General features: G+C 38.9%; 1 protein-coding gene across 5 annotated transcripts in view; it reads right to left on the bottom strand.

Annotated features, from left to right (window-relative positions):
- Nucleotides 1-12826: 12826 nt before the first annotated feature.
- The window catches only part of CEP135 (centrosomal protein 135), a 47778-nt gene continuing 33134 nt past the window's right edge, over nt 12827-27470 (bottom strand). For 4 of the 5 annotated variants that reach the window (XM_089525260.1, XM_089525263.1, XM_089525261.1 and 1 more), the window contains exons 20-27: nt 26329-26439; nt 24377-24562; nt 20790-20999; nt 19559-19761; nt 18286-18390; nt 15738-15890; nt 14441-14529; nt 12827-13973 (exon numbers count right to left, since the gene is read on the bottom strand). In XM_089525260.1, the coding sequence (XP_089381386.1) occupies nt 14481-14529; nt 15738-15890; nt 18286-18390; nt 19559-19761; nt 20790-20999; nt 24377-24562; nt 26329-26439 (1017 nt within the window). In that variant the 3' untranslated portion in view covers nt 12827-13973; nt 14441-14480. The remainder of the gene's footprint in view (nt 13974-14440; nt 14530-15737; nt 15891-18285; nt 18391-19558; nt 19762-20789; nt 21000-24376; nt 24563-26328; nt 26440-27470) is intronic. The other variant, XM_089525264.1, reaches the window with a different exon arrangement.

The following is a 27470-nucleotide window of genomic DNA, read 5'->3' as shown; positions in this document are numbered from 1 at the left end:
GACAGAATTGGGGGCATACTTATCAAATTTGTAGATGACACCAAATTAGGAGGAATAGCTAATACTCCAGAGGACAGGATCAAAATTCAAAATGACTTGAATAGACTAGAAAGCTGGGCCAAAGCTAACAAAATGAAATTGAACACAAAGAAATGTAAGGTACTGCACTTAGGATGGAAAAATAAAGTGCACAGATATAGGATGGGTGACACCTGGCTGAATGAGACTACATGTGAAAGGGATCTAGGAGTCCAAGTAGACCACAAATTGAACATGAGTCAACAGTGTGATGCGGCAGCTAACAAGGCCAATTTGATTTTAGGCTGCAATAGAAGTATAATGTCTAGATCAAGGGGAAGTAATAGTGGCACTGTATTCTGCTCTGGTCAGGCCTCACCTGGAATACTGTGTCCAATTCTGGGCACCACAATTCAAAAAGGATGTGGAGAAACTGGAGCATGTCCAAAGGAGGGCGACTAAAATGGCAAAAGGTCTAGAAACCATGCTCTGTGAGGAGAGACTTAGGGAGCTGGCTATGTTTAACTTGGAAAAGAGAATGTTAACAGGTGATATGATAGTCCTGTTCAAATATTTGAAGGGATGTCATATTGAGGCGGGAGCAAGCTTGTTTTCTGCTGCTGCAGGAATAATGGATTCAAAGTACAGGAAAAGAGATTTCATCTAAACATTAGGAGAAAATTCTTAACAGTAAGGGCTGTTCGACAGTGGAACACACTCCCTCAGAGAGTGAGTCTCGTTCTTTAGAGGTTTTTAAACAGAGGCTGAATGGCCATTTGTTGGGTATGCTTTGAGAGTTCCCACATGGCAGCAGGTTGGACTAGAGGTCCCTTGTGGTCTCTTCCAACTCTATGATTCTATGATTAAAGTGCAAATTCAAGTGAAGAGAAGAAAGCAATGGGAGCTCTCAAGGATCAATAATGAAATTTAAGTGTTAAATTATCTAATGTCAGAATAGTGGAGTATTCTATCCAAGTAAGGCAGCCAAGTAAGCAGCAAGGTTACCCTTGAATATTTGATGTCGGGGTTTTCACCACCCTGAATAATGACTCTGGATGGTAAAACTGCACAGTGTCAAGACCCGCAAAAGGATAAACTCCATGCTTGAGATTATTAGAAAATAAAATAAAAACAGGACAGGCAGTATTCCTAGTATATTCTTGTCTATATAACTGTGGAGTGGCTTCATTTGGAATATTTGGAGCGGCATTATGGAGAAACCAAAATAGCAACCACCTGCTTTGGGTTCCCAATTTCTTTACTCATAATGCCTCCTTGATGTTACATCATGATGCAGCATCAACTGGAGGGCAGAATGAGCGAAATAAAATGGCATCTGCCAGACAATAGACACCAAGACCTGGAGCTGCATGTCATGGTATCAGGTCAGGATTAATACTACCCCCACAGGGAAAAAGTAAAATGTCTCACTTTTCTCTACCCATGAATTTGATTACAAACTGAGAATAGAAAAATTGCTATTTTGGTTCAGTATTAAAAACACCTGCACAAATGATTAGAAAAGCTGTTGTCACAATTAGAAACATGATGGAAAACTACATGATCTTTTAACTTTATCAGAAACTTCATCTTCTTATTCTCCCATTTAGGTGCCATAGACCTCTACAGGACAGAGCTGAGCGCATGCTCCAGGCCACCAAACAACCATATTTGTCCAGTCCAAATATTATATTCAGTCAAATAATCAGTCATATCTGTCAAATCTCTCTATCCCTTCTTTCCAAGTCTACTTGCCACTCTCACTTGTGTACTAGAATCCTAATAACTAATAAGAGCCTAATGGCACAGAGTTCAAATGCTGAACTATTTTTGATCAGGAAAGGGATGAAACCAGGTTGTGTCTGGAATTCACAAAACCATCCAATTAATTTCTTCCTCCCAATAAAAACTTTGATCCACATTTCTTAAGAGTCAGTTTCCTGTGCTGTATGATACTTTTGAAACTTAGAAGCATTTCTACATCAGTTGATGACATTGTTTAATGGATTCTTGTTCAAACTATACTGTTGGGCATACCTTAAAGTGGTATTTGGATCCCATGCTAAAACACATTTTTCAGAAACTCTCAGAGTGCTATTCCGGTTTTCTGCGTTTCGCAATTACATGTAAATGAAATATTTTTCAAGTGCTCAAGAAAGTGTTGGCTATATTCCATATCTGAAGATTCTTGCCCTCTTTTGTCACTGAGCCAAATTCAAAACATCTCAGATAGACATTTATGAGAAGTCTCACACAACATGCATATGGGAAAACTACTTCATTCCTTACTTTTTTTTTTGTAGTTTACTTGTTTTGCTAGACAGTCTGCTCCTTAATAAATACATATCACCATTTAGTGAAACTAACCACAGTATGAACATTATTTATCATAATTCTCAGATAACACTGCCATTACTAGGTCAAGCCAGAGCTTGTAAACGTTAATTTTTGTAGTGTATAGCTCCTACAGTCCTTGAGCCAGTATGCATACTGGTCATGTTGGCTGGGAGATCTGGGAGCTGTAGGCCAAAAAAGGAACTTATTGAAATTCCAAACTTCCCTCTCTCTCCTGGAATCCTTTCTACAGGGCAGTTGGTAATTCAGGAAGGAGAACAGAAGCTGCATACCCTCTGACCTTTCACAAATACAAACTGGGTCATGTGTGGCCAAACAACAGCAGAAAGTGGTCAAGATGGTAAAATTATTAATCAGGAAGAGCACACAAGCCTTTACCTGAACCTACTGAGTGTTAGACTATGATTCTGGAGACCAAGGTTCAAATCTCCACTCAAGCATTAAAAGAAACCCACTGGGTGACCTTGGGCAGGTCACACTTTCTCAGTCTCTGAGGATGGCAATGGCAAACCCCCTCTGAAGAAACTTGCCAAGAAAACCCTATGACTAGGGTCACCAGAAGTCAAAAATGACTTGGAGGCACACAACAACAAACAGCACTAGAAAAGACAAAATTCTACACCCCGCTCTTCTCTCCCCCTGCTAAATTAAATCAGTGCAAGCCATTTTTGCACTTCCAAGTCAGTTTGCAGCAATTAAAGTAAGCCGAGGACAAAGAGCAGAAGTAGGACAAGAGAGAGAAACTAAGACATTTTAAAAGCTGCTGAAAAAACGAGACAACAGATGATTAACTGACATTGTCCCTGTCATATCAAGACAGCTGGAAGGTATGAAGTCGCTGTATGATTTGTGCAAGCAGGGCAAAAAAACTTTCAGAAGATATCGTCATCACACACCTGCAAATAATGGGCACACCTTTGTTCAGTACATAACACACCCACAGCTTTTTCCAGCCAGTTGGGCTTCAGTTCCAGCAGGCTGGATTCTCATTTCCTACTTGTTAGGATATGGAATATGTCCAAAACATTCAGAGCATGTACTCCAAACATTCCCTGAAGCCAGCCAACAGTCTGGCAAAAGGCAGGGAGGGAAGGCATCTCCCAGAACCTTGCTACCCATTTCCACATTATGGGTATAAATCAGCCTACAGGAGCATGAAGGACAATAGCAGATTATGACCTTGGGAAATGGGCAGCATCTATAAGGATGCCCATCGTCCAATCATCCATGCTAATTTATTTGTTTTTTAATCTAACCTCAAGCCTGAACATGAAACTAGAGGAGAAAATCAGCAGCAGCAGCCAGTAACAAACATGAACAAGGTTGATGGAACACTGCTTTTATCTTGGGTGCCCTCAATTTATAAATGTTTGGTCAAAATGTCTTTTTTTGTCCTGGTGGAGTGGGGGGGAAATTATGGGGGACTCACCCTGACTAAACATCTCTCAACTTGTTTTCCCCCGATATACTTTCAGTTTCTTCTTTTTCTTCTCCATCCCCCCCCCAACCCAGTTTACCTTTTATATCCCAATGCAGGGTTTCAAAGTAATTCCGGAACTGACATACCAGGTGGAATACCTCACCAAAATACAAATTCCATGATACCACTGGATATAGTCATGACAGTTAAAGTTATGTCAAATTGCTTTATTTCTGCAGTGTACTGGTTTTCTGTCATTTTCATACAGGTCATCCCAGGCCATCACACAGCACAATATAGTGTGTTGATTCTACTTTAATTGCTATCCTATAGAAACATGAGATTTGCATTTAGGGGAGGGATATTTAGAATACTCTGTCAAGAACGGTAGTGTCTTACCAAACTACACAGATCATGGGATTTCACAGGATGTTGTCATACCAGTTAAATTGGAATCATAGTGCTATAATGGTGCAATGTATAAAGGTCCCCCATCCTTGCCATGGAATTCTAAAGATGTTTAAGTTGCATTCATTTCCCAAAGAGTTCCTGTACTGGAACAGAGAAATTTGTGCTCAAAGCACTGTGCTATTTGTTGATTTATCCTAGGAGTATTTATTTGTAGTTGCTGTGTGCCTTCAAGTCATTTCTGACTTATGGCAACCCTAAGGCGAACCTATCACAAAGTTTTCTGTGGCTGAGGCTGTGTGACTTGCCCAAGGTCAACCAGTGGGTTTCCATGGCTGAGCGGGGAATTGAACCCTGATCTCCAGGGTCATAGTCCAACATTCAAACTACTACACCAGGGTGGCTCAGGAGTATTTATACATCATGTTTAGGCCAACCAAGACAAAGCAAAGTTAAATGAAATCACAATAGATGTTCCTGGACATTACTGAACACAATACACATAATGGCTTTTAAACCGTGTTTACACTAGGAAAGAAGCAGCTTTGGTGATACTCATCACATGACAATGCCTCTGCTGTCCTGTCCCAACCTGTCCCTTTTCATTGACAGGGGAAATCTATGAATGACCTAGCAATCGCGCAAGTCTCCAGGAGCGAAATGTCACTCCCATGGCAGTTGCGCGATTATGTGGTGTCAGTGTCCCCACTTCCCCCTGTACCATCTCTCCCTTGCTATTCCAAAGCACCCTGATTACCTTTTTTTACTTTTTCCATTTTTCTTTTCTTTCTTTCCTTCTTTTTTAATCTTTTAAAACTTAAATTGCAGCAGAAGACCTCCACAATTGCATGTAAAAAAGGAAAAAAGAAAAACAAAAGAAAAACAAAAAATCTTTAGGATGGCTAGGGCATAAGGCAGAGAGGCAGGGTTAAGGAAGAGGTCATGAAGAGAGTGTGATGGGTCAGCACCCCGGTTTATGCGACTGAGAAAGGTGCGGCGTTGGCTGCCTGAAAAGAGGTATGTTCTCATTCTATTATTACTAGCGTCACTGCTGTGAGAATGGGGCCCATGAGGTAAAGTCCAACATTAGAACAGAAACAAACAATATTTACATTTTAAAAAAACCACCCAAAGATCTGATAGACTAATATAGTTTGGGCAATCTGTCAGACACACAGTAAGGCTCGAGCCAGTATGACTTCTCTTGACATGGAGTTCCACAGTCAAGGTGCAGCTACACACAAAGCCTTGTCTTGTGCACACAACAGAGGCATGCAACAAAGACTCTTTGTCACTTGCTACAGGAAGGGCAATTTGCTGGGGGTATATATATATATATATATATATATATATATATATATATGGCATCTACCATAAATTACATAAATTATACACACGTGTGTGTGTATAAGCACATCGGACTGCAAAAATAGGCAAAACAAACAAGTGTGCCTTCAAATCATTTCCGACTTACGGTGACCCTAAGGCAAACCTATCATGGGTTTTCTCAGCAAGATTTGTTCAGGGGAAGTTTGCCATTGCCTTCCCTTGAGGCTGAGATGTTATGACTTGCCCAAGGTCATCCAGTGGGCTTCATGGTTGAGCTGCGAATCGAACCCTGGTCTCCAGAGATTTGGTCCATCACTCAAACCAGTACGCCACGCTGGTTCTCTAAAATCCCCCTCCCCAATGAATCTAATACCATAAGAATGAGGAGTAAAGGTTTAGTGCAACAACCTTTCTAATGTCACAAACCATTGTCCCCTCCCCCAAAGTAATGATACTGGTCACTTTCTTTTGCCCATAGTAACAGGTTACAAGTTATATGTCATTTCCAAGCTCTGGTCTTGCCAGCAGCAATGGCCATCAGCCAGCATTGTGGGAGAGAGGGCAACCTGCCTTCTGGAAAGTCCTGGTGATTTCTTATGTGTTTATCTTCTTTATGTTGTGGGCGCACACATACATGTGTAGTTTACTTGTATGTTGTGCTACCTACATGTCACCATGGAAAGTTTGGGATCCTAAAGGTGAAATATAAGTAACTGTCACAAGCAAAATAAATACAATTTGAGAAAGTAGTGAGCATTTTAGTCCATTTTAATAAATGTTTGTTATTAGAATGCATTGATACATATGTACTAATTATTCTGCATAGTAATTCAATAACACAACGCACCTATCTTTTTTGTTCTTTTTTTACTGCTATTCTGTTTGGATTTACAAAATAAAGGAAATTATTCTATTTCCAATCCACATGTTAAGCTCCTCATGACAAATACCACACAAACCCCTCTTTTGGGAAGAAGCAGGACTGGGAAAGCCAAATAAAGATTTGACTTTCAGGTATTCTCTGTGGTGGATGGAACAGGCACTTTCCCTTCTCTTTGCTAACCTCATCCTTTCTCCCAGCAGCTCAGTTTCAGCAGTGCTATTGTTAACCCTATTAAAATTTCAACATGTGCAGTTGTGGTTTCTAGTTTTCCTTTAACCCCTTGCACATCCGACGGGGGTAATTTGTCTAAATCCCAAAGAATTCATGCAAAATCCTTTTTTAGAAATGCACACATCTTTCAAATGTTAGTGATTTCTCTCTTTAATAATAAGAGTGAGGGTGTTTGAGGGAAAAACAAGCAAATCAATCAGGTGAAAAATGAATGACTTATCTATGGCAGTTGTTTTTGTTTAATGAATGACTATCTCTGGTGGATTGATGGATTTCTTGAAAGCCTACCTTGAAAGCAGTCCCCCATTCATGGCAATGTGTAACCTTTAGTGCACTTGATCTTTTTGAAGGAGGGAATGTGGGGGGAGTTAACAGCACAGAAAAACCAGACCATCTTTCAACCATGACAACTAGCAGATTTCACAGCTCATTAAAATATGGGGACCCAGGCTTGTGTGATAAATGGCTTGGGAGAAGGGGAGACAAAGCCATACAGCCCTGAAAGGGGGATGGTGCTGAGAGAAAGAGAGAGAGAGAGAGAGAGAGGAGGAATAGGAATCCACATAAGTCACCCATGTCTCCCTGCCTCTGGAAAAATTCCAAGCCGGATTTAAAGCAAAAGCAACCCAAGCAAGGAAATAAAGGTAGATATCAGCACAGACACCGAGTCAGCAATCTATGTAGGTTATGAAAAAGGTGCCAAGATCAGCCTTGCCAAGAGCCAGGTTTTGATCCTTTCCAGCAGCAGTAAAAGGTAGTTTTCCTTTCCTTTCCTTTCCGTCTTCCTTCCTTCCTCCTTGGAGCCTGTTTTCCTTGATGCTCCAGAAATGCCATCTTCCTCCAAATAAGATCCATCCCTTGGGTGGACCCAGAGCCCAGCCCAGCCTTTCTTGTCAAAAGAGACCATTACATTCCTCTTCGCAGGGACCCAACCATAGACTGGAAGGGGTTCCTCCGTGGCCACAAAGCCAGGTTTGGAGGGGGGGGGCTGTGTCTATTGGCACCGATTGGCAAGATCTGGGCTGGCAAGGGATACCCAAGGAAGCCCAACCTCTGCCTCCTGGATGGATGCTTGGGAAACGAAGAGAGAAAAGCCCCAGCAAGAGACAAAAGAGGTCCTACCTGGCTTGGAGTTAAGATGCTCGGACCCTGCGTCCTTTTGCCAGGGTCCCTGCAAGGATCTGCAGCGCAGGCAGCAGCAGCAGCAGCAGCCGCCCAGCCCTCTGGCTCAGGAAGGAGCAGCAGCCTCAGCCTCCTCCTCCTCCATGGCTCAAGGCAGGGCTCCCTCCAAAGCATGGCCAAGCCAGCAGCAGGCACCCAAGCCCTCCCTCTGGCCCCCTGCCAGCCCACAGGCTGCTATGGGGAAGGGAGGCAGGGAGGGAACAGCCTCCCTGGGGGTCCAGGAGCCTAGAGCCCCTGCCTGATGGGACTGGGAGTCTTTCTAGGACCCTCCCTAGCAGATCCCTGCAGCCAGGAAATCAGATTAAGGAGTGTATCACACTGGGACTGATTTCGGCATTATAGAGAAATTGAAGTGCATTTAAAGCATCCCGCAAACGAAGCGGAAATGGCGAGTAATTGCACAAACGGTCATCACACGCCATTGCGCAAATAAAGCGACATCGGAAATGCATTGTCGCTGAAACCCCGAAAGTCAAAAGATGCACCTCAACGCTTCTTTGTGACCCCTTTAATGGCTGGTTTTGTGTGACGTTGTGTGAAACTGTTTCGCCCGATTGCGTGATTTTTCCAGGATACTGACAGAGTAAACTCCCTATCGCCTTCTCCCAGAAGGGACCCAAGGCAGTTCACATTTTTAAAATGTTTTTCAAAAACCAAACATTACGAATTTAAAATAAATGTCAAAATCATCTAAAAACATAACAACAGTAATAATAATAATAATAATAATAATAATAATTTATTTATACCCTGCTCTTCAGCCAAAAGGCTATTACAGTGGCTTACAAAACAGTATAAAATTACAGTACACTGAAATATACAAACGTTAAAAGGCATGACTAGAAATACATTGTAATACGCTCATAGCACTCTAAACAAGGAAGGCAGCATAAAATTGTACTAGCAACAAACCCTTGACTGAATCTAAGTTATTCCATTCATTGGTCTAGATATGAATACATTAAGAAATTAACCAAATGCCTCAAATTACACCTATAAATACAGTGACCTTACATGCTGTTTTGAATGAGGCAGTACTGTTCTTTCCCTATTTCCAGACTGTCCCATCGTTTTAATATCAATATCAATTTGGTCCCGTTTTTAAGATAAATGCCCTGCTATGTTGCAAAAATGATTACGAGATTCCTGTTTGAAAATGTGGGTATCAAAAAATATATATTGTCATGAAGTGTGAGAATTTTTATGATCAAGTGTTGAAAGACCACAATTTGCTGCATAAGACTACTTTATCAGAGCAATATTCATGGTACAACAGTGGTGAAATACAGTCCCCTTCTACATCCACCTAAATGTTTGTACAAGTTCTGCCTCTGAAGAATAATGGTTAGTTCAGTAGGTTCATATAATAAAACTTTCGCTATTGCCTTACTTTTTCATAGATACAGAATATTACATAACCCCAGCCAATTTTTGCTACCCCAATGTCCCATTTTTGTCTCAGGGACATATGGCCAGCCTAACTATAAATCTACTGTCCCGTATGCTCAGGTCCTTTGGAGGACATTTATTCCAGGACTTTTTCTTTAGCCGTTCCAGACTGTGGAATGACCTGCCAGAACAAATTCAACAGCTGAATACGCTGTCTGAATTTAAAAGAGCATTAAAGATCAGTCTCTTCCAGCAGGCTTATCCTAGTGATTTTTAAATTGTGTACTTTAAATGATGAATTTTAAATGTGGGTCATTTTAATATGTCTATATCCCGTTTGTCCTTTTAAATTGACGTGTATTTTAACTGATGTTGTTTGTTAACTGGTCTTGTTCCCCACCTCAATCTATGGGGAGGGGTGGGTAAGAAATAAATATTATGATTGATTACGATTTTATTTACTCATATCCTGCTTTTCTCCCAACAGAGAAACTCAAGGCAGCGAGCAGTGAATTTAAAACAACACAGTTTAAAAAAATACAACAGCATTGCATTGTATAAATATAAAACAAAGAAATTAAAAATTAAAACAGATATGCATTAAAATATAAAAATTGAACTTTACTAGCAACAACAAACCCTTGTCTGAATCTAGATTAAATTAACTACATTAAATTAAATTGTCCATTGTGCTGAAATTACAGAAAAACCCCTTTGAACATTTGCATTGTGTCCGCAAGAAGCCCATTGCCTAACACATTTGCTATCTTTTTCCCCTCCAAGAAACAAAGTTGTCTGAGGTCTGGAAGCAAGTCTTGTCTGCTGCTGCTTCCAAAAAAGGAGCATATAGAAGGATCCATCTTATTTGCAGCGAAGACAGTCTGCTATGTAGACACATTTCTTGAAGGGGAACAGCAAACATGGTGTTGCTCAATGGACCTCCTAGTCATGCTCAAAATGAAGGACCTTGTGGAATTTCTCCTGGACGGAAGGCTGAAATGTAAGACATGTCTTGGAAAAGGAGGACACCTGGTCACTCTGAGAGGCATCATTATTGTACTGTGATGCCTCTCCTAAGCACTTTGAAGAAACAAGATGACTTTGGATATAAGGAGCATCTTTAAATGGCTACCAATCTGGGATCTTCCTGATGAGTGATATTCATTTTAGAGTGTGGTTTATATGGCGATTGCTAAATCTGCCCAGTTAGTCCCTCTCCACTTTCTTGGTCCACTGTCTATGGGAGGAGTGGACAGTTCAGTAATAACAATACCCAAACCACTATTCCAATTCTCCTGGGTTCATTTTTCACTTGATGTAACATCTGATCATTGCCCAGCCCGGTAATCCTAGGTCCATGAAGATCAGTGAGCATTGTGATTTAATCCGCAGAAGAATCACTCATTTTGATAGAGATTCTTCAGGAGTTGTGTGAATTAAAATCTAGAGCATGTGGTGTTCTGTTCTTCAGCCGTAACTACTAAAATATGGGGGCCCAAAATTCTTATAAGTGGCTTTACAGGTTACACAATGCAACACAGCTTCACTCAGTGTGTAGACAGGCAGTGCAAGCATGAAAGCCTCTATGAATGAGTCACTAGAAAATGGAATTTAGTATTTATTTTACAGGCTGCTTTTCTTCCAAATTGGGCAGTTCACAAAAGATGCTTAAAAACAACAGTAAAACAGTACTGCAGTAGTGTATTTTTAATTGTGTTTTAAAACACCACCTTAATAGAACAAGCAAAAATATAATGTAGGATGAAAGAAAAGGAACTCTTAATTCTTCACCACTTGCAAGTCCACTTTTTAGTCTGTCTCCTGGGCCAGAAGAAAGGCAGTATCCAATCAATCTATCCATCAATCAATATTTTTTTAAAAAAACCCATAAAGATAAATTAATTAAAGTACACATAAATACAAATAAACAAACAAAAACAAGGGCAAACCAAAGAGAGCACCAGCAGTTTGGGTGGCATCTTGTACAATGAGCCTTTTACTGTGGTAATGAAGGAAATAACACATTTAAAAAAATATTTTCCTACCAAACATCAAAATCTTAGGTTTCTAATGCATAAAATTGTTCAGGGGCATGAATGGTAAAGGAAGTTGTACAGGGTAATTCAGTATTTTGTAATGAAAATAGATTACCATAATTTTTTTAATACTCTACTTCTTACCAAAGTAGTACTTTAGATTGTGCTTGGGGCTCAACAAGCACAAAAATCCCTATACACAGAAAATTAGTATGACAACCTTTTTCTCCCAGGCATCTTTTAAATGAGATGGCCTTCTTTGTATGGAGCATTCAATCCCGTGAACCTCCCCGGCAATCTGAACTGGCATAGCCCAGACACCCCTACCATGATGAGAACTAGACTTGCATCTTTCACCTGTCTATAGAGCAAAGTAAAATCTTATTGTATGCCTTTCAAAGCTAGTTTGCAGGATCTAATCTTTAGCTGGCCCTTGGAAAGTGCATGAGCTTGCCCATTTTTTGCTGTCCTGTATTTTCAAATGTACCTTTCTTCCCAGGTGACAGTTAACAACAGTGTAATCACCAGTTTTGGATGTCCTACAGCACTGGAAGATCAGAAGGGGCATTTATGTGGAAGCAGTTGCCAAAAAAGGTAGTGTCTCTCTAGTATACTCACACCATACACTTTCCAACCGATGAGGCAGTGGTCTCTGCCCCCAGTATTATTACCAGTGGTAGCTGCCATCATAGTGGTGGTGAACTTGCTCTGGATTTCAGTGGAATTGTTGAAATTACCTAAACATTAAGGTTACCAGTCCCACAGATATAGGAGTCCACCTGTATTATCAAGAGCATTACATAGCCACCAAATTAAAGTCATCCCCAATTGCTGGATCTTCTACAATCCCTACAAATCCATGCCTTTGTAGGGTTTGTAGAAGATCCAGCAGTTGGGACAGTGAATCCAACCTGGATTTTGGCCTAAATGTTATCTTTGGTGCTGAATCCTATCCCTAAAACATAGCATTTTGGCTAGCTCTTTTAATGTCTAAAGCCCAGAGCAGATTCACTACCCAACAGATATGGAATTCACAAGCCACTTCAGCATGCCATATAGCTATCCGATAAATCAACGGTTTTGAGCACATAACATTTCAAAAATAAATCAAGTTGGACATTTAAAAAGGGCACATCAATTTCAGTGCTAGGGCAATATGAAGGCTATAAAAGAGCAGACAAATTAATGAAGGCTACATTAGCCATGATATCCCAAAATGCACTTTAGTCATGATACTTCCAATCAACCCACAGCTAATTTTATTTTATTATTTTATTACAGGCCTCTGATTAACACCATCATAATTTCCCCCTCCTGTGTGATTTTTAACACCTTTGCCTGATGAAGAATCCAGTAGAGCTTTGAAAGTTTGCAACACATATTTTGTGCATTTTGGTTGGTCCAATAAAGGTATCACTGTTTTGTGGATTTTTAATGTTATTGTCTATTTATGAATCATAGAGACCATGAGGAAAAACAACATATTTGCTACTCTCGTTTTTCTCAAACTTGTTATGCAATATAGAGTTTGACTTTCATGTTTATTATTTTTAACAGTTTAAACAAAACAGCTAATCCATCTAGAAGCCATCCTGGGCCTCTGCAATATTTATTATTTATAAATAATGATACACTAGGTTAAAAACAAAAGGGACACAATTCTGATACATTTAACATCGCTTAAAAATAACATACAAAACAAATAAGATAATGAATCCATAAAGAGGGCCATATCTTTGAAACTATTTTAAGACAGTGAATGAAGGATGTCACACTGGGGCTTTTCCAGGTCTTCAAGGTCTTGCAATAAGGTCTCCTATATGCAGAATAGCATATGGGGAAAAAACCCAGTTCAAAGTGGCCTACCTCAGATGTAACAATATACAATGGATTTTTGCTAACTATGCTGGTTCTGGTGAGCTTGAGTGTGCTCCTTCTCTCCTTTTTCATAGCCACAAGGAAGAGATTTTTTGTTTTTAAATACTACATTAACGATCAAACTAGGATAATAAATCACAGTTCAATTCTGCTTTGGTCTAACAAGAGTTTAGACAATCACAAAAAGTATGGATGAGGTGAGAAACTATGGCTTGTTTGATTAGCAAAGAGAAAGAACAGAGAAGATGATTAATCCCAATATCTTGTTCAGTAAAATGTCATGATTTTCCTAACATCACAGTATCTTCCCAAGAGATTTGTTCTTTTATTTAACAGTTATTTCAAAGAATATTAATGTACTTTACATGTTCATGGTAGCCCTGAATCTTATCACTGAGGTCAACTGGTTTGCACCAAGTGCTGATTTGCAGATTACCTCTGACTGTCCCAAAGAACCTTCAGTGTTCGACTATAACACACGAAGGAGGCATGTTAAAAATGTGTTGCTTCATTCCCATTCTCTAGTGATGTTTGAAGTCAGAAGTATGCACCATTAAGTCCTTAAGATCCATCATTCATTATTTTAAAACAATTTAATGCTAACCATTAAAATGAAATTAGCTAGGGATTCTTCTGCAGAGACCATTGTTCCAGTTTATATATTTTTATTTATTAAAACATGCTTTCAACAATTTTAAGAGAAGTGGCTTTGGCAAAACCAAATTTAGAATTTGGGTTCTCTTCCCCTGTTACATGTCACCATCTGTTCTTCTTATTGGCATCTATAATGGAAACTGTAGAATTCTTCGTCAAAGGTGCATAGGTCAGTCTGAAGTCTCCTCATCTAGTAATAATAAACAATTGTCATTCTATTTCATATTGCCAAGTACATGTGGTACAGCAGAAGGATATAAAACATCAGTATACTAGAAAGATACTTATTATTCCAGACACCTTAAATCAGAATTTGATGTCCTTCCTGATATACATGGAGGCATATTTGCCTCCATTTGCACATAGAGATCCTTGTATTCTAATCTCTGGATTTTCTCTAATACTTCAATTCCCATCTTTTTAAAAACAAACATGAAAACACAAACATGAAAGGCAACCTTGAACAAAATTAGCTCTGTACTGAATATACTCTTTCTAGGCTCCGGAACAGATTCTGGTAGCAGAATTAAGATGGCATAAAATTGAATCTACTGAGGAAGATATACCAGAACATGCTACTTTAGCATGACCTTATTATGACATAAATTTAAAGATTACCGGTCTTTTTGAAATAAGATTAATTCTTACTTCACTTACCTATTAGCTTTACTATCCTAACCTGCCTTGTTTTATGCCTTTAAAAGCTGGAACTCAGGTGTGTAATTTCCTCGATCTTTATTTCTGAACTTTAAAAAGAAGAATAAGGTTGCCAGATCACTTTAAGAGAGACAGATCTATTGTTATATTTTAAATACTAACATGATAATTTAGTGTACTGCTTAAAAAACAAATATATTTTAATTAGTGATTTTACTTATTTGTTAAGGCCTAGGCTTTATAGAATCTACTGCATGTTGAATGGAACATTATTTATTACATATAGGTTATATAGAATTAGTGGTGTAGAAGCAAAAACAAAAAATAACCAGAAACTGATAGCTTAAAGACTCCCCATCCCTCACTGTCATCTTCTTTACAGTAAACAGTTGGAGTTTGAAAATCTACTTCTGATTTAAACAAATGTAATTTAGTAGCACAATCAGTGAGCTCACAATCAATATCAGTGTTGGTTGTGACCTAAAGACAAAGCCCAGCAAGTAGAGTCAAGAAATATCTCAGCCTAAGTGTGATGTCATAATGATGCAAAGGTTGATCACACATTAAACATTCCTACATGAATCTTTGTTATTTTAATTTTCATGTGGTGTTAATGGTTTAACAATATTGTAGAGGTAGAATTCATGCCCAGACATGTTAAACTTTCCACTATTAGTGCTGCTTTTAAAGTAACTGATTAACCCTTGAAGCCCACGTTTCTGAGAGTAAAATAAAACAAAACAATTACATGGTTAGCATGCAAAAAAAAATGTTTTTCATAATACAGTCAGCCCTCCCCATATGCAGGGGATCCATTCCAGACCCCCCCACACATGGGGAAAAGAGTGTATGCTCAAGCCCCATAGAAAATAATGGGGTGCGTGCTTGTGGGGGCGCACGGCGCAAGTATGCGCTCCATTATTTCTGCACGAGCTTGCCTTCCATGTAAACTCAAAACCATGGAAGGCAAGCCCACCTATAAGGAGGGCCGACTGTATACACTGCAATCATTTCAATTATACTAAACCACATAAATACCACTGCAACTCCCCACATCAAAGAAATGGCTGGAGTGCATCCAAGGCATAAATACTCAGAGGGCACACTATCAATACCCAATCTTTCTTCAGATCATAGTCAAATCTGAACGAACCTTACATTATCGTACTCCTCTACAACTAAGATCCCTGGAAAAAAACTAAATGTTGTCCCACCCTGACATTTAATTTTTCAATTTCATGCTAATTAGTAAAAAATAAACACCTCATCTATTTAATCACCTAATCTAATTACATACTTGTCGGTTTGTTCTGTTGTTCGTTCTGTTGTTATAGTAAGTGCTCTCTCTGGAGAATGTGAAGGAGATCTCAAGGTTGAGCTAAGAGGGGACGAGGTACGTAGAGAAGATGTAGAGAGGCCATGTCGACGCATCTCTTGAATGGCACGTTCACTATGAAGAAGACAATTAGAAAATGAATTTGGGAGTATCTGAACACATTTTACCACATTATAAACAGGTTGGCCACTATGCCTTCCTATACATTCAAATGAAACCCTGGCCTATTTTGCAGAACAATCCTTTACAGGAGGAGAAAGCACTGGTACTGAGAGAAATAGAAAAGCTTGGAACAATATATGCAGTATATATGGCAGTGGATGCAAATATGTAGTTTTTGCTTCCTGCAACAAAATAAAAGGCAATCCAACATAGAACCTTGTGTGCTTAAATGTATTCTTGAATATGGAATGTTGAATATGGAAAAAGGCCAAATGACGAAAAATCTAATGAACATACCTATTCTTAGCCAAGTGTTAATATGTTAAGGCAAATTAGATTTTGTTGTGTGCCTTCAAGTCATTTCAACTTATGATGACACTAAAGGTCATTGTGAGATTTTCTGGGGCTGAAAGCGTGTGACTCACCCAAAATCACCCAGTGGGTTTCCATGATCAAGAGGGGAATCAAACTGAGTAGTCCAATGCCACACCAGCAAACCAAAAAGAAAAGAAGTGTGATCTTGCAAAATCAAACATATTTATATTTTTAGCAGGTGATGTTTGAACAATAGGGCTTCTATGAATAACATTTTAACTTTGGATCCATGTTTTTATTTACTGCATTAATAAAACTATTTTTATTTGTGAATTTTGCATATATACTGCAAAAATCCTCCTTTCAAATAAAAAAGTCAGCTATTTACTACATGTATTTATGTATTTTCTCCTAACAAAAATAACAGTTAAACGTGACTAACTGACTAGGAGAATTTCTGGAGGGCAATGAAAAAATATTTTTAAAAAATAAGACAAGCCAAAATAACCATAATCTTAGAAGACATTATTTTTTTGGTTCTATCCCAATCTTGACTTGGACCTCATTTTTGGAGAGTATCAGCTGTAGTCCCCCCCCCCCCCCCGGTTGACTAACACTGCAGAGTCAATGGGGTAATGTGGCCATTATTATTATTGTTGTTGTTGTTGCACTGTAAACAGGAGCTCTGATGGCACAGTGGTTAACTGCTTGTACTGCAGCCACTCACTTAATACCATAAGATTGGGTGTTCAATACCAGCAAAAGGGCTCAAGCTTGACTCAGGCTTGCATCCTTCCATGGTACCCAGATTGTTGGGGGCAATTATCTTACAGTTGTAAGCTGCTAAGATAGTGTTAGTTCAATATGAAGCGTTATATAAATGAAGCTGTTTGTAAATTTACACAGTGCTGTACATACAATCTTTTAAAATTCTCCTGAAAGTATCAGTACCATTAAGATAGCGCCTGAATCGTATTATTAATCCCAACTAGAGGAGAATCACTGAATTAATGAGATTTAGGTAAACACCCTTTATAGATTTTGATATCTCATCTGCACACTTTTTAGGGAAACTGGGATTAGTCTTAGTTACATTTGACCCGATGACATCCAGACAGAATTACTGTAATGTATTCTATTGAAGATGCTTTTGAAGATGACTAGATGAGTGAGAAACGCCAGCTGATACAGAATGCAGCCACATGAGCAGGTTTAGACTGGGGTAGGGAACATATGGGCCCTTCAGATTTTGCTGCATTGCAAGTTCTATCAATTCTGGCCAGCATAGTCTATGATAAGCAATCAGTGGAATTATAGAGAAGCAGTGGGGATTGCACACATTCTTTAACCTTGTTTTAGATATTCAGGTCATATGACACCCATTCTGTTCCATCAATATCAGCACAACTCAAAGGGATGATTTTGACCTTAAAGTTGTTTGGACAGAGGTTGTGTGAAGGACTGCCCACCCATGTATGAACCTGTCTATATTTTAGGAAAATATCTTCAAAGGCCCTGTACCACTGGGTCTTCATTAAGTAAGGTTGGTGGACACTAGAAAAAGGGCCTTCTAAGGTCCCAATCAGCAAATTCTCTTTCAAGTGGTATATGGCTTGCCACATCTATGGAGCACTCTTAAGAGAGTTTAAAAAATCCATCTGCGTTTCATGGTTGTCTATTGAAAAGTGTAATAAGTACTGCCAGTGCACATTCTGAAATTATATTTTAGAGTGGTTAGTTTGTTTAAAAACTTTATCTTTCTGTTCTCTATATTTAAGGCAATACTTTTTAATATTTTTGTGATATTAAACTCTGGGTCATCTTGGGAAGACTACAGTGTAGAAAGGCAGCTAAGAAACACAATGGATGAATAAATAAATATTAACTCAAATTTCAATCCACACTAATATTAAATATTTTATATAGAATTGTATACAAAGTGGTTTCTGATGTTCTCCTTTCTCCTAATATTTCTCCTATTAAACACAGGATACCAAACAATGGAACATTTCTGGTAACAAAATTTACTTACCGTTCAAATCGCTCTGTTGTTAGTTGTCTTTTTATAATATCATAATCAGTCTGCAGCTGTGCAAGTTTATTTCGGAGTATAGAAACCTCTCTGCTAAGACTTGTTCTAAACATATTGGCAAATAAAGAAAGGTCTTAAGAATTACACATTTACAAATGTGTAAGGAGAATATTTACTGAACTTTAAATATTGCCAGAAACACAGCAGACTAATAAACAAGGACAACGAAAGAAGCATACATGCAACATATTCAAGGGTAGCCGTGTTGGCCATACAGCAAAGTACAATAACACTCAAAAACCCAGAAAACAGTGATACCTTTACTCAGTCAATGAAAATGCACAAAATAAATGAGGCAAGCTTTCAAAGTTCCACTGGCTTCTGCTTCAAACAAAGGTGTTAAAAATCATACTGGAGAAAAAAAATCATATAGGAGAATCTTTTTTTCCCTGTGTGATTTTTAACACCTTTGTGTAATGAAGAAGCCAATTGAGCTTCAAAAGCCTGTATCATGTATTTTGTGCATTTTGCTTAAAGCTGAATAAAAGTATCACTGCTTTGTGGATTTTGGTTGTTTAAGCATACAGGCAAATACACTTACATGTACACATGCAACCAGCAACACCCCTATAAAATAAAAACAGTATCTCTCAATTGCAAAAGCTATAAGAGAAAATGACTGAAAGGTCAGTCTAACTGATGTATGCAATACAGTACTTGGAAGTAAATTAATCTATACTTGGGACTTAACAGATTTATACATTTCCTCAAGCTGCTGGTTGAATTTCTTCTATGTTGCCCCTTTGAATTTGCAATTGACCACAGAAATACATGGCTACATCTTCTAATAATTCAAAATAAATTTAGTTCCATCAGCTTGCATGAAACAGCCATTTCAGGCACCTTTTACATGTTAAATTTATCACCAACCGCACAGCACGGCTCTGACCTAGAGCGGCTTCTTTTTAAGAGCGCCATACTGGTGGGCGGGGCTGCAGCAAGATGGCACATGGGTGCCACTAGTAGGGCTGGCCAATGTTTTGCACCAGTCTGTACTGGACCAAAGTGTGCATCATCCTTGAAAGTAAATCTAGGACTAGGGCCCCAGACAAAATAATTGCTAATTACTGTTTCTAATAACAAATCTCAATGTTATTCAGTTCTGAATGCTGACTTTCACAAGGAGGAAACATTTGTACACAACTCAAGAGCCCAGAATTTTTTTTACATTCACTAAACAAGAGTTGAAATTTTATAGTGCTTTACAACATACAGTTTACTCTCTGAGAGTGTTAACTTGTCTTTGAGTAGCTGTATTTCTGAATCCTTTTCATGAGTTATCAAATGATTCTGAAAATCTTTGTCTCTGCTGGTAGCCAAGAGAGTTTCAAGGTTTTGAATTGTAAGTCGCTCACTGGACAACTGCTTTTTTAAGAGTTCTGCCTCTGCTTTTGCATCTTCTAATTCTGACATAACCTAGAGCATGAAAGAAATAAAAGCCTTGTTTATTTTTCTGAAGCGTTTTTCAATGCTAATGTCTGACTATTTTAAAAAGTAATAGATTGGCCTGGGTTCAAACATTTATTCAGATTTGGGCAAACCATTCCCAACTTGAATTTCATAACTACGGAGTTTAATACATGGGGTTTATCCCATGAAGAAATGGGATTTAAAATGGGAAAATCCTGCAAAAGTAGAATTGTTTTCACACAACATTGCGCATTAACGTGCACAGAAACTGAACAAATGAGCATTAATGCTCAGTGCCCCTGATGAGTCTGAAAATGATCCCGCTTTTGTGGGTTTTAAATCCCGTTTCTGCACGGGATTTAGGCACTTAGCCTCTCGTGTGATAAACTCCTACGAAATGATACAATCCCACAATGGAATGTTCATTCTTCTAAGCTGGAGAGGAAAAATCCCAAAATAATGGGTTGTCCTTGGAATTGCCCAGTAATCATGTAACATTTCATGAAGACTCTTTGCCCTGTTACCTTCAGTTTTATTACATAGCTGACCCAAGATCAGATCAACAACACAAATGACAGACAGATAAACCATATATAAAGATCAAGAAGATAATAGCTTTTCCAGTGTATCACTGAGAAAATCAGTGGCTGTTTCAGTGAAGGAGATGGACCTGCAACTGTACTGCTGAGCAAAACTGTTGCATGTGGATACCTCATGTAATACTCGAATAAGTTCTGCTAGAGCAGAGGTGAGTGACTGACAGGGGTTAAGGGCTGCATTGCCTCTCTGGAACATAGAGGGTCTCTCACTGCCCCCTCGGGCATTTGGGAGCAAAAGTTTTGATGAGAGTGCTGAAAGGCCCTGGGACACAAATGTGTTATTAGAGGTCTCATGTAGCCTGCACATCTCTTTGGGTGCAAAGGCCAAAGAGGATGCCAGCTATAGGCTTTATATTTTGATGTCAAAATTTCACCAGCTTTGTAAGATGTACAATTCATTATGATGAGCTAAGGTATAAATTCTTCCTCTCTTACCCTCTCAAGATCCAAAGATTTAGATGTTAGCTGACGTGAAAGAAGGTCTTTGCCAGACTCCAGTTTAACACACAGCTCTCTAACAGAAACCACATCAACAGTCATTGAAGATTTTTCTTCTTTTTCACGTCTGAGGCTTTCCTCCAGTTTGGCCATATTTTTTGCCATTGAAGAGATCTGTGATTCATAAGCTTGGTGGGCGATGATATGCTATGTATAAAAGAAAAAAACTATTTGTATTATGATATGCATATAAGTGACTGGAATAATAGGATACTTATCGTGAAAATCCATGCTGAAGGAGACATCCATGATTGGGCTACAGCCTTTCATCACCCAAGAAAGCCAAAAGTCATGTGATAGAAAATGAGAGCGAAATAGCCAGACCCTGGCTCCTCCCCCAATTCTATCCGTAGCTGAGCCCAAAAAAGGTTAGTCAAAGGGAAAGATATACAGAAATAGAAGCACCAGCCCTTTTTTTGGAACAAGTTGAATGCATATGAAGAATCTATAAAAAGCCACTTCAAGGGTGGGATGGATGTCTTCTCCTGCTGCATACAAGAATGGCTTTTCACCTTAAGTATTTAATGTGCTATTCCTTTTATGGCGAAGGAGACATTTAGGATTGGGATATAATCAAGATCAAACTATGAGCTTGGGGAGAGGTGAAGGCAATTGTCACTGTGGGAAAGCTTTCTGGAGTATTTGCCTGCCAAATACTGCTTCATCCAAGGCAAACTTACCCAATTTACTGTGCTTGCTGAACACAGAATGATTTGACCAGGCAGCTGTGCAACAGATTTTTCTTATAATAATAATATTATTTTATTTTTCTATTTCCCGCCTCTCCCAATGGATTGAAGCGGGATTACAAGCATAAAACCACAGTGACAAGCATAAAACCACAATAACATCTAGATTACAATAAAATATCAGTTACCTCCCTTGACTTATTTAGGAAGAGGTTAAAAACCTTCCTCTTCCAACAGGCTTTCCCCCAGACAATGTAATACCTGCTTTCTCCCCGCTGTACCGTTGCACCTGCACTTTAGGCTAGCTATTGTTGTGATTTTAATCTGTAAGTTTCTATCTTGTTTTTAATTGTATTATTGTATTGTTCAGGTTTTTATATGATACTGTTTGTAAAATTGTACATCACTGTACTTCTGTGTAACCCGCTTTGGTCTATTAAGGAAAAGCGGGCTATAAATAAACAGTTTATTATTATTATTATCATCACATAAAAATGCAGTTCAGAACAATAAAAACATCATCTAACATGCAGTATTACAGCCATAAGTAGGGTTTTCTTAGGTTCTTCATAGATCGGGTGGGTAGGCCCGCCGGAAGAGATCCATCTTTAGTGTCTTCTTAAAAGCATCTAAGGTAGTAATAAGACGGATCTCTTCCGGCAAGTTGTTCCATAATTTAGGGGCTATGGCTGTATACGTTCTGTGGGAAGTTGTTGTTAGTCTGATCTTTGGGTGTTCTGATAAATTCTTCCCAGATGTTCTGAGAATGCGGGTCAGATTATGTAGGAAGAGGCATTCCCTCAAGTAACTCGGGCCCAAGCCATGTAGGACTTTAAAGGTAATAACCAACACTTTGTATTGTGCCCAGAAGCTAATCGGCAACCAATGAAGGGATTTTAGAACCGGTGTTATGTGGTCTGACCTAGATGTTCCAGTGACCAGTCTGGCTGCTGCATTTTGAACTAGCTGAAGCCTCCAAACTTGGTACAAAGGTAGCCCCATGTAGAGCGCATTACAGAAATCAAGACGAGAGATTACCACTGTGTGTACCACTGTTTCAAGGTCCTTTCGGTCCAGGTAGGGACGCAGGTTGGCGTGTCAGCCGGAGCTGGTACCAAGCACTCCTGGCCATCACATCCACTTGAGATGATAACTGTAGGGATGAGTCCAGGAGTACTCCCAAACTGCGAACTTTGTCCTTTAGGGGAAGCGTGACCCCGTCCTGGACAGGTTGACAAATCTCTGTCCCTGGACTTGGGGTACCTATCACGAGTACCTCCGTTTTCTCTGGATTCAGCTTGAGTCTGTTTTCCCTCATCCAGCCCATTACTGACCCTAGGCAGGCATCCAGAGGAGAGATGCCATCCTTAGTTGCTGTAACAGTCGGAGACATGGAGAGATAAATCTGGGTATCATCAGCGTACTGATAACACTGCGCCCCATGACTCTGGATGATCTCTCCCAACGGCTTCATGTAAATGTTAAATATCACGGGGGATAGAATGGCGCCCTCTCTCTTAGTGGAGCAGCTATTCCCCAGCCTCACTATCTGGAATCTACCTGAGAGATAGGACCGGAACTACTGGAGCGCAGTGCCCCCAATACCCAGCTCCCTCAGGCATTCCAGAAGGATACCATGGTTTATGGCATCGAAGGCCCTAAGAGCATAAGTAGAAAAGACTGCTGAAATACAGGGTGATTTGGTAGAGTGAGCTGTGACATGTGAAGGTTTAGGGAGCCCAAAAGACTTGTATGCTGTCCTTTTACTACCTAGTCAAGTGGAAATGCCACACTGAGTACTGGCTTGTTGAGAGGAAGAATCCATTCAACTTGAGCTTCTCCCATCACTGCCTAGAGACAGGCAGGAAGAACAAACATGGTTTTATGATAACTGAAGACAGGATCCTCCCACACTCATCGTGGAGATCAGTTTGCTTATTAACTAAACCTGGATACAGAGAATATAGAGGGGGGGGGGAGATCTAAATCAGGAGTAGGCAACTTCCTGCGGTGAGTGGGATGCGATGGCTGCATCACCGTGCTTAGTGTAAAATCAGAAACCCTTCAGAAGACTTTGGAGGGCCACACCCCACTGTACCCTGCTACAAGTGTTCCCAAACATTCTCTAAAGGGAATTGGGTTAATTTTGCAATGATTTTGACCTATACCCATTTTGGGCCCAGTAAGCCCTAGAAAAAAGCCCCCAAACATGGCAAAAGTGTCCCCGCTACCACCTTGAGGGGTGTTGTGGCCAAAACTGTTTTTAAAAACTGTTTTTAAAAAACTGGAGCTTAGGGCCACAAAAAGAACCTAGGAGGGCTGTACACAGCCTAAGCTTTTGATCTAAATAGATAAGTACTTGAGTTAAAGAAAAGAGCCAAAGACAACTACCCAGGCAAAGAGAACAAAAAACAGTGAGGTAGGCGTAGGAAACATGGATGAAGTATTTCCCTTTCTGTCATGTAAGCTTTGCTTTTACTGGGTAGTGACTAGAGATAATTCCATCCTGGACACTGCTACATAAAGTTAATACACTAGTTAGTACACTAATGAAATTAAAGCTCCCTTGTTTGTTGTTTAAAAACAGACAAGAAAGGAATCCCAACAGCTTGAAGTTATTTTTCTCTTCCAAAATGCATTTATAACTATTTGTTAAGACCTAACAGGTATTGAGCAGGAACAGAAATAGATCTGAAATTTCCCTTAGGCATCTCCTGATGATTAATTAACACCACCTGCTCCTTATAGAAATCTTAAATTAATGCCAAGACGTTTGATTTAAGCATACTAGCAAAGTGGACCAGATAGTACGATTTAGATAGCATTGATAATTACCTCCTGAATTTCTTTCTCCAATAGTTCCACTCTCTCTCTAAGATGTCTTCGCTCAGTATCAACAGAAAGGAGTTCCAGTCGAACAGAACTACTTTGCCCTTCAGCTTGATGGGCCTTTACCTCCCAGTCCTCAGCTTGGCTATGGAGCATCTGGAACTTCTCCAACAACTCCTTGTTCTCTCTTTCCTAGTTCGAATAGAAATATCCACTCCTTGAGCAATGAATCACTGTATAAAATGTCCCTTAACACCAATCATCTGCTTATGTTTTTGAATCAAATGAGTAAACTGCTTCACTATACACTGGAGGAAAAATGAATGTGTGCTAATCTTCACATTAAACACATTAACCTCTTCCCATTTCAATAAATAAATAAAAAAAATACAGTGTCAACCTATTTAGAGTCCTTGAATTAGGACCTCAGAAGGTTTATATCAGACATTGCTTTTTTAAATTGATAAAAAATTCTGATTACTACACACAAGGATGTTACTGTTCATGTTCAGCCTGCTGTACTAATTTTAAAAGGGCTAGGCAGGATAAAACAAAGATCTTTGTTTGTGACCTACATGTGTATACATGCACACCATTCACATACTCACTAGGCTATAGGTTTCAAGTTCAAAAAGCAAACTAGAATTTTAGTATGGTAGGTGTTAAAAAAGAAACCAGAAAAATAAAACATATGCAATTGGGACAAAAGCCCACACTGTTTTTCAATCTACTAAAATACCAAAAGCAATGTGGGGAGGTGGAATATGAACTATCGAAAGTGAATGTTTTTCACATTACTCTATATCACAACTCTGTCACCCCTGCAGACTTCTAGTAAACCACACTACCCTCAAATCAGCCAACAATTGTATGTTGAAATGACTTCCATTTACAATTTTTGGTTCAAAGGGATGCAAGATGATATATGGTGTTTCTTGTTAAAATTACGCTCCTAGAAGCCTTCAAGGGTGACAATTGTTTTTCTTCAGGAAAAAAATGGCTGAAGGGGATAGACAAACTGGCAGCCTCCAAAAAATCAGTTTTCAGGAGAATCACACTTTGCCTATCCCTGTTCATGGTGCTGCATAAAGATCTCTAGTATACTGTGTGTTTAAGACAAGCCACAAATAATATGCAGTAAAGATCAGTAAGTGTGAAATAAGATCACGATTCAGAGTAAGATCATATGTTAAATTTTTTCAAATATATTTCAGAAGAAAACTGAGTAAATTCATGATCTCTGGGTAGCATGAAATGCTCTGCATAGTCTAACATTAGAATCACACTGCATATACAAAGAATTTGCTATTTGCTTTAGAATTTAGCATCCTGAGAATGGGTACCACCCAGCCCTTTGCATGGGCTTTAATTCATAAACCTTCATGCCAGATATACATCCTTTACTCATAAGACTGGAGGGAAATAAGAGGGCAAATGTGTATTGCAAGCTTTGTACCTAGCAAGCTGCAGAATACAAGTGTTTTAGCCGCGGCTGCAATGCTTCCTTCAAGAACACAACAAATTGACCCTGCCCTTGACAGTTATCCTTGTCTCTGCACCATCTGACTTTGGTTGAGACTACTAGATCATGCCGTATCTTAATTTATTTAACTTTTGTAAAGCAAATTTTCAGCCCTCAAGAGTATAAGAAAAATATACGGGCAACACTTATGAAATTTCAAAAATGAGAGAGAAGCTCATCTGGATTCCAAACCACTTAGGGATATAAGGCTTCAGTGCCTTATATAATCTCCCCTTAATATAATAACAGAATTAAGCAAAGTAACCCAAGATCTATTTGCTAGACTTACAAAATTTATACAAGTTGCAGAAACTGTCCTGTTGTAGAAGTTGGATTATTTTAATGGAGAATGTAAAAAGACCTAGCTATGAAATTAACACATAGTACATTTTATTCATAAAATTTTCATACTGACTTTTAAAACACATTAACTCACCTTAGTGCTCATTAAGCTTTCAAACCTGGAGACTTCAGTTATGTAATTATGAACTCTAATTTTCATTTCTTCTTTTTCACGTAAAGCTATCTCTAATTCAGTTGAGACTGCCTGTTTAGATTACATATAAACAATGACAGATTTATGAACAAAACAATTCCTATTTTGGGTGATAAACTTGTAATTATGTTTTAGAGCCATCAAACTTCAGGCGGATGTTCACTCACTCAACTGAATACTGTCATAGAAAAAATAATCATGGACAAGCATTCAGTCATATGAGTCTGCACTTCCAATATGAAGTGGTAAACCCATATAAGATTTAGATTAAGAGCAAACTAACCAAGAATGGTATGAGTATGGATTGCTCAGAGGCTGTCATCCAGATAATTTAACATTTCACAAATTTTCATAGTTGAGCATTTGTAGTAGCAAAAATAAGCCAGTTTGGCTAGTTAACAAGGCATAAAAACAAAGTCAATTGCAAATTGTGTTCACATGTTAGCAGGACAGAGCTTTCGTTTTTTTGAAAGCACTCAATATTGGCAAGAATATATGCATTCATTTGTCTGAAGCAGACCTTACTAACTAGAAATGAAGAAAAGAAAAACATTTCACTATGTTCTTGGTGTCAGAATAAGGAGGAACTTGTAATTAGGGATAATGACACCCATGCAGCTGAAATCAGCAGAAGCAGCAGCTGGATACTTCCTGATCTCTTAAATCACAGTTTGATCATCAGAAGAAACTGTCATTGAACAAATCAAGTCTTTTCTCAAGCTGGGTATAAAAGACAAAGAAGAAGGGAGGGAAGAGGTACCTTAACTCACTGTCATTCCAATAAACTATGTTAGTTGTAGTGGCTTTGTTACATCAGAACCACTTAATGTCTAAAGGCAACAGGGACATAAGAAAGGCAATGGAATATTGGGGGAACTGGCTAACAAGAAGGATTTATGGCACTTTTGTTAATCATTGGAAGAGACAAGATATACTGCTATTGCCAGAAGGAAAAAAACAGATATGTGATCAGGAAGCGCATACTCCATGATAACTTGAAGAAAGTACTTGCTTTATTAAAAGCAAAATCTCTTCATCTAAGTTACAAGGCATCTCAAGGCATTAGGAACCCTTCACAGCCA

The sequence above is a fragment of the Sceloporus occidentalis genome, unplaced genomic scaffold (assembly GCF_023333645.1).
Source record: "Sceloporus occidentalis isolate IW3139 unplaced genomic scaffold, rSceOcc1.0.p SCAF_5, whole genome shotgun sequence".
Classification (NCBI taxonomy): domain Eukaryota; kingdom Metazoa; phylum Chordata; class Lepidosauria; order Squamata; family Phrynosomatidae; genus Sceloporus; species Sceloporus occidentalis.
This window is presented reverse-complemented; position numbering and strand designations above follow the sequence as displayed.